Source organism: Orcinus orca, chromosome 17 (genome assembly GCF_937001465.1).
Source record: "Orcinus orca chromosome 17, mOrcOrc1.1, whole genome shotgun sequence".
NCBI classification, from domain to species: Eukaryota; Metazoa; Chordata; class Mammalia; order Artiodactyla; family Delphinidae; genus Orcinus; species Orcinus orca.
Genome location: NC_064575.1, coordinates 50972305 through 50984925, shown reverse-complemented (window position 1 = coordinate 50984925; position 12621 = coordinate 50972305). Strand labels below are relative to the sequence as shown.

The window sequence follows — 12621 nt, the reverse complement described above, 5'->3', positions numbered from 1 at the left end:
GTCTTTGGGGTGTTGTAAATGGCTTGTTATTGCAATATATTATTTTAGGTAGTCATATATAATTTAATGTTTTATTTCCCCTCAGGCTTACTTGCATTTCTGCAGCATCCAATGGCTATGACAACGCCTTAAGGAGATTTTCCTCAGGAGATCCAGTTGACTCTGGAATGAAAAGCTGGAGCTCCACTTTGTATCAATTAATAACCTGCTTTCACTTTTCAGTACATGAAAAGGAACTCTAGGTTCTTTACATTTTTACTGGTCCTGAATTCAGTGAACATGAAAAGAGGCATTTGTATACATGAAAAATAATGTGGTTATGCTTTCTTTCCTCCTACTTTTGTTTATACACAAAGATAAGTACATCTGGATGACAGAGGCTGGGGTAGTGAAAGTTATTTAAACCACAGCTCTTTGACTAGGAATTCAACTCATTGCTTTCTGTATGGATGAAAACTCCCCTAATTCCCTATGGAAAGGGGATTCTTGCAACTTTTCCCTAATTCTGACTAAAATGCCAGCCAAGATGGCCCCACTTAGGCTCTTTCCCCAACCCTTTGTGCCACCTAACTTGTTCATATCCTATTTCCCTTTCCCTTATCTACATGGAGTTTGCTAATCGGCGTGCCCCCAAGAAAGAGCAAGGCAGCCTAAAGCACAGCTATTTCACAGCCTGAATTGTGTACCCTTGTTTGCAGAAATCTAAGAAGTGCCGCCCTAATAGAGCCATAATTTACTCTGACAAGGAGAGCTAAAGTCTGCAGCTCACTCCCCACCCTGCCTGTGCAAAGTGCTACACTGCTGGTTCAGAATTTATAGCTACATACTTAAGGTTTCTCCAAAACACTATACTTCAAACAGCAAAAAAGACTGTGTGTGTGTGTGCGGGGGGGTGGGGAAGGCTACTTTTAAAAAAGAACATACTACAGAATGGGACAGATTTAATGGCTAGCAAAAGAAATATCTGCCTTAAAATGTTTCAGAAAATAAGATATGATTTTGAAACAAGATTAATTTCGTTATCAATAACATAATCATAGAAAATTTGGCAATATTATACACAATCATAGAGATTTTTGCAATTACACACCAATTTAAAAAAATACAAGCATTACATCTTGTATGTAAAGTTTTAAAATTTAGGGCCATTTTACCACAGACACATGGGAGAACATAAGTATTCTAGCAGAAATAAGAGTTAGGTTATTATAAGTCACTGTTACACTAGCATCTGCAGAGTGGAATTAAAAAAACCCCATGTTCCTTGAAACTCGGATAGTTTAGGGCCACAGAATAGTACAGGAGGCTAAGAAGAACTCAAGGATTTTTTTTAAGTGGAAAATATTTAACCATTTCGTTTTGTTTCAAATGATGAAAACATTTCGGTGAATAATCTGTACATATTTTGTTGTAAAATCCAGTAAATGAACATAAAAGCATTTCATATTTAAATGTATTGACAATGTCTTGGGGAGAATATTAACTTTCCTCTTTCATTCTTTTATTATTCCCTTTCCACATACACTTCCCATAACCTTATGTCGGTTTAGATGATAAAAAATATAATCGTTAGGCAAACTCAAATATTTTTTGTACTTTTCACAAGTGAAGAAACATGCCTACGACACATTCCCAATTGTGTTTCTCTAAATATTACTTAGAACATAAGATTCCTCTAGCATTACAAATCTATTTCAGCTCCTAAATTAAAACTCATCTGGAAAGGACAGCTTTACCCTGTTTATATAACATTGTCATATAAAGAGTGTTAAAAAAAATATTTCACTAAAAATAGCTTGCGTAAGTTAGGGATTAGAGTAGTTTCTGCTGCTATAATTGTTCCTTTGTAGTTTTTTCCATGATGTTTTTTGCACAATGTTTTTGACTGTGTTTATTAAAGTCAGCACATCAAAAAGGATCAAAGAGAAAGTGAGTGAGAACCAAAGAAACCCCAAGTGTGTTGTCTCATTGGGGAGTTATGCAGATTCGCATAAACAAGTGCAAATTGTTGAGGTTTTAATGAAAATTTTCTACAATTATTTTATCTTAAGTCATTCTATACAATAACATCTGTACAGCAGATGGCTATGCTGTACCAAGGCAATGCTCCTTTTTCTTTCTCTGTTTAATAGTACATCTGAGATGACTACTTTTGTCACTGTGCTCAATTTGGTTCAGCAAATAATTTGAAAAGTGCAGCTGCTGCAGATGGTCACAATAGTTACATAAACTGTAAAATCAAAGACACAGTTCAGTATAACTGTATTAGAGTCAAACTATAAAAATCTGACATTAACTCCACTGAACTCAAAGATACACTAGAAAAATTTTGGGTTGAATACAGAGCGATGTCACTTGAAAAATACAAAAAGAAATATGACTACTGGTAGGACGGTTATTTTATTTTTTTGCTGAGAAATATTTTTTACCACTTACCAAAAATATACCTTAAGTAAACATTTGCATATATTTCATCCAAGTTGCAAAGCCTGAATTTTTAAGATATGCAAATATACAATGAAATTAATGTTCAAAGCTTAAATTTTATTTCACTTTTAAAAAGTTTTCCTTTGTTAAAAATCAATTTCTGAAAAATACGTAGTAATTTCTTAATTATAATTTCCTAGAAATCATTCTACAGCAATAACTAGAACTTGCCATGTTACTTCACTTAATTATAATTTATTATTATTTTGCTGACTTTGTTATCTTTTAAACATTTGAGCATGCCATCACATCAAGCAGAAATGTAGAGTAAACAGATTTGGTGTTTGTTATACTCTCATAATAAAACTGTTTCTATTAATTAAATGGCTAATTTCAATTTGATCTGATTAGTTGATGCAAATAACTACTTTAGAACATTTGCAGGACACTACATAACGCAGAGTTATACCAAGTATGTCTTAGTCAAAGCTATAGTTTCTACTTCTGCATTTAACTAGATTTAAGAGTATAACTGTAAAAGGAGTAAGGGTACTAGCATAAAGGGAAAAAACAAGTTACAAAACCAGAATGAACCTACTATCTTGTAAAGCTCAGTGAGAGGATTTTAATTATATTTTAGAGATATTTACTGAGAATAGACACTATTAAAATTAGATAAAATATGAGTAGCAAATGAATGAAACAAGAAACGAGGATGAATAAAGAAAAGGACCTAGAATTGAGTACAGTACATGTTAAATGCTTTCATTCTGTTTGAGTCCTAACCCTTCCTTACTATGATTAAGGTAAAACTGAAAAGGCGTGGGAATGGCCCCAGCGTTGTCTGGGTTGTAATTTATTTGTGGATAAATCAGACATTGTAGCCTCCAGTGCTTCATAGTCTTTCATGTCCCATGGACCTTACATTTTTCATTTCCAACTTTTAAGACAATAAAAAAAATACAGTGCTTTTAGCTGGCTTGGTCACAAATATTTCTGATGAGAAAGAAATCAATCATTTATTTTTTTGGCCTAAAATTCATACTTCTCAACTACAAAACTCCTTCTTTATCTCTTCAACTACTGTGCCCAAACTGGCTATACAGTTAGTCTCCAGCTGCCACTTAATTACTTTTTGGTAAGCAACTAAGTTGCCTAGTTTCAGGATTTACTTTATCCCCAGCACTATCCTCTAGCCCCACTTCTTTCCTGAAAATTAAAGTGGAAAAAAATGTTTTCCTTTTGCTACTTTTACTTTCAAAGTAAAATTTCTGGCATCATGCCCTGAACTTTAACAGTAGCAGTTTCTGTGAAGGAAAATGGTTATTCCCCACCTGTACCTTGTCTTTTCTCTTGCCCTCACATTCCTTCTGCCTACCCTTTTTGATTCAGTGTGAAAAAGCACATAACAGTTGAGGAAAATGTAGATGTCACTGCCTGTTAGTTTCTCACCTCTCCACCCATCAAGGACATTCAGTTGCCAAGTCCAGGGCTCCCTTGCTCAGCCAGGCACTGAAGCATGGCCTTTCCTTGCAAGTGTTGCTACATGATAGTCCTCAGTGGCATTGTCTTTTCAAAGTTGAACCTTGGCTTCTATCACATTTTGTGCAGCATTCCTGCCACCAGAGCAATTTTTCTTTTTTAAATAAATTGTTACCAGTAACTTAATGTAGCACGTTGGAATCACCTGTAGGGTTTGTTGGAACACACTTTTCTGGGCCCCATGCCCAGACTTTCTGATTCAGGAGGTCAGGGGTAGAGCCTGAGAATTTGCATTTCTAACAAGTTCCCAGATGCTGCTGCTGCTGCTGCTTCTGAGACCACACTTTAAAAGCTACTGTTCTAATGGCTCTCAAAACTTGATATATACTCTGTTCTTCCACTACAGCTATTTTAGGTAAAAAGAAATTTAGGAATGAACAGTTACAAAGACATCTGTAGGAGCATGCCTGAAGAGGTAGATAGGAACGGTTTAGTTTACCGCAGTAACATACTTAGGCTTAACTGATTTGTTATACCATTTTCTTTAAAATAAGGCAACAAACCAGAAATGTTCCCAATCTCTAATGGCTCTTGAAACTTTTAAACTCTATTTAATATAAATCTTCAACATTATGCAGTTTTAGATGTTAACAAGTCATTGTCATCTCCCTCTCCCCTTTTCTGTGACTTACCAGGCACTTTTTGCGCTGCTTTGATATTAAGGCTTCCACTGAGGGTTGATAAGGATGCTAACAGGCACGGTTTATTAGGATGGGGGACAGTTTCCATGGAGACCACAATCTGAGTAGTATGAACAGAAATTTTTTGAAAGCAGGAAACCGTTCTCCACACGTTTTCTTGAAATGGAATCTTTTGTGCTCCATCACCATGAACTTTAAGCTTAGACAACTTTCCACGGTAACATTTGGAGGCTGGAAGCTCATCCTTATTCAGCATGGTGTCTGACAGGGCTGAGGTCTCTTTGCTGTGTGCACTTTTTATCTTCTTTAAAAAATGGTTTATCTGATCCAGCTTGGTAAAACTCAGGTTTGCTTTCAAAGGCTTTGATATATCCAAGTTGATGTCTGCTATAGAATTGAAAAGGATAAGAAAATTACTGAAGCTCTCCTATTGAAAATAAGCCTTTACTTCCCTGTCAAGCTCCTATTTCAGTTTCCCAACGCCTGTACTGTGGACTCATTAGGATGTCAGATGTTATAATTCTTTTACTTACCACCTAACCTTTCCATGTAGTTACTTGAAGGAACAGTTTCCCTGGACTACTTACATGCCTACATTCCTGTCTCAATCCATGTGACTGTCTGTCTGTTCCCGACAGAGCAAAGGCCACACACGGACATCTACCTCTGCCCTCCCACTCTGAGGTAAAATTAAGCAGCCTTTCCAGTTTGTTAATGAACTGACATTCTTTCTTCCGAGGTTAAAAGGGCTTCCTTTAGTACCCAGCACAACGTTTGACACGAACACTGGTATTAATAAATACTTGTCCAACTGATTAACTGAAGTAGCCTCCCCTACCACTCTCTGATAAAGTATATGCATTTGTTTCCCCTCTGTGACCCACTAAAACCCAGAAGAGTCCCTACATCTTTCCTTGGACTCTGCGTTGATAAAGTTTCAAATATCTCATCCAATGTAAGACTGAGATTTCTTAAAATCCATTTTACATGTATCATCCACCGGACGTTGTCCTTATTTGCCACTTACTCACTTAGTCACCTGACATTAAAACTAACTAGGCCCTATCATTTCTGTTTTTGCCTTCTCACTTCTGTTTTTATTATCAATAAGACATAAGACTGTAAGGGTTGTCAAGGCAGAGCATGCTACTCATGTTTATACCCAGTGCCTGGCACAGTGTGTTTCTCATATGTATGTGTTCAATAAATGGTTGAGTTTAACTGAACCTAACGAGTATTCTTTTCACTGGAGCCTGATGTAATACAAGACATAATCACAGATAAAGCTAGGAAGAGCAAAGTTATCAAGCAGATTAAGTTAATATTCTGTCTGTTTTCAATAGGAGGACCTCTTCTCATCTTCCTCAGACGTCAGCACCTTAGAGTTTCCTCCTGGCTACCCAGGCTCGCTCAGGTTACCATCCCTTTTAAGTGTGCCTTTCCTGGTGTTTCTTTAATCAGGCTAAGCAAACTCTGAGAGTCCTGCTTCTAGCCAGTTGTCCACTGGAAAGGGTCAGACATCTGAGTCACCCTTCTGCAATACTAAAATGTTCCCTGCTCCCTACATTCATTTAAACAGGACAACACCCTAATTTAAAGGAATTATGTTTCTTAACATCTTTATTGACATATTAACTCATATCATACAATTTACCTATTTAAAGTACACAATTCAATGGTTCTTAGTATACTCACAAGATTGTGTAATCATCACCACTATTTAATTCCAGAACATTATTACCACCACCAGGGGAAAAAAAAAGTTCCCATGCCACTTAGTGGTCCCTACCCATTCCCCACTTCCAGCACTCAGGCAACCAGTAAGCTAATTTCTGTCTCTATAGATTTGCCTATTCTGGGCATTTCATATAAATGGAATCACACAACATCTGGCTTTTTGTGTCTGGTTTCTTTCAGTTAACATAGTAGAAGTTTTTAAGGTTCATTTGTGTTGAATCATGTATCACCAGTATGTCATTCCTTTTGATGGCTGAATAATACTCCATCATATGGATATACTACATTTTGTTTATCCATTATCAGTTTATGGACATTTGGGTTGTTTCCACTTTTTGCCTATTATGGATAATACTGCTATGAACATTCATGTGCAAATTTTTTTTTTGTGAACATGTTTTCAATTCTTTTACGTATCTACCTAGAAGTGGAATTGCTGGGTCATATTTGATTACAGCAATCCTAGTGGGTATGAAGTGGTAACCCATTGTGATTTTGATGTGTATTTCCCTAACGATTAATGATGTTGAGCATTTCTTCATTTCTTCAGTTGTAGTGGGTATGAAGTGGTATCCCATTGTGATTTTGATGTGTATTTCCCTGATGATTAATGATGTTGAGCATTAATGTTATTGGCTATGTGTATATATTCTTGGGAGAAATGTCTATTCACACCCTTTGCTCATTTTTAAATTGGGTTATTTGTCTTTTTATTAAATAGCATGAGTCTTTTATGTTGATATATTCTGGATACAAGTCCCTATGAGATATAGGATTTGCAAATATTTTCTCCCATTCTGTGGACTGTCTTTTCAGTTTTTTGGATGGTATGATTTGCAGCATGAAAGTTTTTAAGTTTTGTGAAGTCCAACAGATCTATTATTATGCTTGTGCTTTTGGTGTCATATCCAAAAACCATTGCTTAGGGGGCTTCCCTGGTGGTGCAGTGGTTAAGAATCTGCCTGCCAATCCAGGGGACACGGGTTCGAGCCCTGGCCCAGGAAGATCCCACATGCCGCGAAGCAACTAAACCCATGAGCCACAACTACTCAGCCTGTGCTCTAGAGCCCGTGATCCACAACTACTGAAGCCCATGTGCCTAGAGCCCGTGCTCCGCAACAAGAGAAGCCACCGCCACGAGAAGCCCGTGCACCGCAACGAAGAGTAGCCCCCGCTCGCCGCAACTAGAGAGAGCACGTGCACAGCAACGAAGACCCAACGCAGCCAAAAATAAACAAATAAAATAAATTTATAAAACAAAACAAAAACATTGCTTAACCCAAGGTCACAAAGATTTACAGTTATGCTTTCTTTTACAAGTTTTATAGTTTTACCTCTTACATGTAGGTCTATGATTGCTCTTGAATTAACTTTTGTGCTTTGTGTGGTAGGGGTCCAACTTAATTTTTTTTTGCATGCAGAAATCCAGTTATACCAGCACCATTTTTTTTTTTTTTTTTTTTTTGCCGTACGCGGGCCTCTCACTGTTGTGGCCTCTCCCGTTGCGGAGCACAGGCTCCGGACGCGCAGGCTCAGCGGCCATGGCTCACGTGACCAGCCCCTCCGTGGCACAAACCCGTGTCCCCTGCATCGGCAGGCGGACTCCCAACCACTGCGCCACCAGGGAAGCCCCTACACCAGCACCATTTTTGAAAGGAATTATTTTTGACTTGTAGAATTTGGGGTACTCAAAGAGGCTGGTGGGCAAATATTTTAGGGAAATTGGATGATTCAAATGATTCATACACTGTCCGGCTCTGCCTGCAAATTCTTTTATGAGGGCTTCGAAATTCTGTGGCCTCACAGAAAATAATACCACCTTTTACCACAGTGAAAAAAACAAACAATCTTAACAGATGATAGCAACAACGGGAAAACAAGACAAAGCTAAAGCAGGAAGAAGACTCAGATGTCGGGGCCAGAAGCTACCTGCTTTTGCCTGGATTCATAACGTGAGATTGAAACTAAGCGTCAGAAGTAGCCATAGAAACAGTTTATTGACCTACTCAGGAAGTTGCCCAAATATCCACCTATACTAACTGCTGAGCCTAAGGGATCCCTTTTCCCCGACTGTAAACTGGCAAAACATCCACGGAATGGTATATATGAGAGTTGTTGACTACTATCTCAATATGGATCCTTGTATCTCAGGTATGGTAGTCCCAGTGACACAGGAAACAAACAAACAAAAAGCCAGAAAAGCTATACCTCTGCTTATTTGTCTAACTTGTCCTTTGAGACTCAGTCCTTGAGTCTCAAAGACTCCAGGAAGTCTTTCTTGACCCCTGAGGCCAAGTGAGATGCCTCTCATCCACTGCTTTCAGAATGTCCTGTTTATTGTACCATCATCAGGTACCTATTCATATTATTTTTATAGTTACTGCTTAGGTATCTGTCATAGTCCAGCTAACTGTGAACTCCTGAACAATAAGGACTGTTCTACATCTTAATATTCTGAGTGCCGAAACTACTGTTTGGTCCACTGGAAGTACAAAACAAACATTTTATGATGTAGTGAAGGAAAAAAAAAATGATTTTTTCCTTCCTACTGAACTCCCACAGGCTCATCAAATCACTTCATCCAGAACAATCCATTACCTCCTCTCACACATGCTATATTCCCTGTCTCAGTTAATGACTCTAATCTACCAACTGGCTCAAATAAAAAATCTGACTTTTTGACTCATTTCATTCCCTCTTTTCCTGGTCCAAACCCACTCAGTGATTAAGTTCTGTCAATTTTACTTCCAAAATATTGCTTGAATCGAATCTCCTTCTCTCGAGCATTCCAGCCACTCCCCAGGTTTTCCCTCCATGCCTTTGATATTGCTCAGCTAATATAAAGCCTCCTAAAAGGTTTCTCTGTCTAGACCGATTCCTGTTAATCCAGTCTCCAGAGTAATTTCCAAATGATTTGTTTCTAATGTGATCCTGATTGGCTCACTATTGCTTAAAACTCTTTAATGGCTCTTCTTTACCTATGGGATAAAAGATGAAGCTCCTTAGAATGGAAAAAAAGGTCTTGCCTTTCCTTATCTGCAGCCGTTGCTCACCTCAAATATTAAAGCTCCAGAAATATCAAAGAGTTTATAGAGCCCACTCCCCCCAGCCCATGCTATGTCATACCACAAGACCTTTGATCATGTTGCTCCTTTGTCTAATATACCTTTTCTTTGCCTAATGCATAATCTTCAGGATACTGCTCAGCATGTTCTCCAAGAAGTAGTTCCACAAAGCTGGCCCTGCATAAGTATCTTTTTATGAGATTATGTCTCTCACCAATAGAGAAGATGCTTGAGTGTACATTTTTCATCTTTAATACTTAGCACTGGGCCTCAAACTCAGCATGAAGTACATGTTTGGTCAGTTCATGTTGGAGCACCCTGAAACTTTCTAATCTGGTTCTATGATAGGCAGAATTCTGAAGATGACCCCCTTCTCCCAAGATTCCTCTCCCCTGGTTATTGAAACAAACACTAATCTAGGTACTGCTATGCTGAAAGGGATTTTTATAGGTGTGATAAAAATCCCAGGTAAATTGAATTTAACACAGAGATTATCTGGTGGGCCTGATCTATTATACAGGCCCTTTAAAAAGTACATGAAGGAGGAAGAAGGGGAAGTCAGAAAGATTTGAAACGTGAGAAGGGGTCTATGATATGTCATTGCTGCTTTGAGGATGGTAGGGGTCATGTGAGAAGGAATGGGCACCCTAAAGCTGAGGGAAGGAAGCACTGGCCAGCTGCTAACAAGGAATTAGGGACGTGAGTCCTATGGCCACAGGAACTGGATTATGCAAACAAATGGAATGAATTTCTAAGTCGATTCTTCCCTGGAGCCTCTAGATTAGAGCCCAGCCCAACGGACACCTTGATTTTGGCCTTGTAAGATTCTGAGCAGAGAATACAGCTAAACCCAACTGGACTTCTGACCTGCAGGATTGAGATAATAAATTTGTATTGCTATAAGCCACTACATTTGTGGTAATTTGTTATGCATCAATAAAAAACTAACACAAACTCCGTACGCATATTTACACACATAATATTTCCTGTTTCTAATGTGATCATAAATGAAGTTTCAAGGCCTAGGAATGTTTGTCCTAGCTTCTTTCACCTTTTCCCCCCAGAGCAAAAATATCTAATATACTTTGCTCTTCTCTTTGTTAGTTGCCAATTCCCTCTCTTTAAAAATTACTTCAGGGTTCCAGGAAAGATGGAGCCCTGTCTCTCCCACTTTATACAGCTATAATATCTGGAGAGATTACAGCTAAAAAACCTATACAGAGGGCTTCCCTGGTGGCGCAGTGGTTAAGAATCCATCTGCCAATACAGGGGACATGGGTTCGAGCCCTGGTCCGGGAAGATATCACATGCCACAGAGCAACTAAACCCACACGCCGCAACTACTGAGCCTGCACTGTAGAGCCCGTGCTCCACAACAAGAGAAGCCACCATAGTGAGAAGCCTGTGCACTGCAACAAAGAGCAGCCCCTGCTCGCCACAACTAGAGACAGCCTGCGTGCAGCAACAAAGACCCAATGCAGCCAAAATTAATAAATAAATAAAATAAATTAAAAAAATAAGCACAAAGCTTAATTAAAAAAAAACCAAAAACAACAAAAAACAAAAGCAAACAACAAAAACAACCTACACAGAGCAGCTATTTGAGGATTTTGAAAAGTAAATGTTAACAGGTAGACTGGGGAAGATAACTAGATTTTAAAATACCACCAAAAGGTAGTGTGTTTCTCATTTTTCTTCTGATATTCCATAGCCTGGGGCAGCCCCAAACCTGAAGGTGGGCATCAGGTGTGGATAGAGGGAGTAGTAGGGGACACCCTCTATTTCTGGCTTCAGTAATGGGAAGGGAATTCCTAGTGCCCGCAGAGACTAAGAAAATGCCTCATTTTTTCCTTCTTTTTCTTGTACCACAGAAAATAGGAGACAATACTCCTAAATTCATTTTATGAAACCATCATTACTGATACCAAAACTAGACAGAGACAGTAAAAGAAAACTACAGACCAATATCCCTAAAAAACAGAGACATAAAAATAAAAATCCTCCAAATAAATTTAAAAAAATCAAGTAACATAAGAAACTAATAATATACCACAACCAAGAGGGGTTTATCCTGGGACTACAAGGCTGGTTCAATATTAGAAAATCAATCAAAGTAATGGTATTACCAGTTTACAAAACAAAAAAACATGATCATATCAATTGATGCAGAAAAAGCTTTTAAAAAACCAATATCCATTTATGATAAGAACTCTTAACAAACTGTCAATAGATGGAAACTTCCTTAACCTGATAAAGTTCACAGATGAAAAACCTATAGGTAATGTCATACTTAATCATGAAGGATTGAATGCTTTTCCCCTAAGATCAGAAACAAGGCAATGATACTCATTCTCACTACTCATACTCTGTATTTAATCCTAGAGCTCCCAACCAGCTCAATAAGGCAAGAAAAAGAAATAAAAGGCATGAAGATTGGAAAGAAAGACATAAAATGATGTCTATTCGCAGATGACATGATTGTCCATGTAGAAAACTCCATGAAATCTTCAGAAAAGCTCCTAGAATTACTAAGTGAACTTGACAAGATTTTAGAATACAAGACCACTACACAAAAATCAGTTGAGGACTTCCCTGGTGGCGCAGTGGTTGAGAGTCTGCCTGCCAATGCAGGGGACACGGGTTTGTGCCCCGGTCTGGGAAGATCCCACATGCTGCGGAGCGGCTGGGCTCGTGAGCCATGGCCGCTGAGCCTGCGCATCTGGAGCCTGTACTCCACAACGGGAGAGGCCACAGCAGTGAGACACCCGTGTACCACACACACACACACACACACACACACACACACAAAATCAGTTGAGTTTCTACAAACCAGCAATATGCAGTTGGAGTAAAATTTAAACAAAAAATAATATTTATAAAAGCTCCAAATAAAATAAATACTTAGGTATAAATCTGATAAAACTCGTAGAGAATCTATATGTTGAAAAATCATTAAAGACCTAAGTAAATGGAGAGATATACTGTATACATAACGTATTCATGGATTGGAAGACTCGAAATAGTAAAGACATAAAATCTCTCCCAATTGATCTATAGATTTAACACAATTCCAATAAAAATTCCAGCAGTATTTATTGTAGATATAGAAAAGCTGATTCTAAAAGGTATACAGGAAAGCAAAGGAACTAGAATAGCTAAAACAGTTTTGAAATAGAAGAATGACATTGGAGGACTTACACTACCTAATT

At 38.2% G+C, this 12621-nt stretch overlaps 1 protein-coding gene across 8 annotated transcripts in view; it reads right to left on the bottom strand.

The window, feature by feature from the left end:
- Positions 1–12621, bottom strand: part of VPS13B (vacuolar protein sorting 13 homolog B) — an 802268-nt gene that overhangs the window by 180475 nt on the left and 609172 nt on the right. For 7 of the 8 annotated variants that reach the window (XM_049700204.1, XM_033438214.2, XM_049700207.1 and 4 more), the window contains one exon: positions 4602–4997. In XM_049700204.1, coding sequence (XP_049556161.1) covers positions 4602–4997 — 396 coding nt within the window. The remainder of the gene's footprint in view (positions 1–4601; positions 4998–12621) is intronic. The other variant, XM_049700208.1, reaches the window with a different exon arrangement.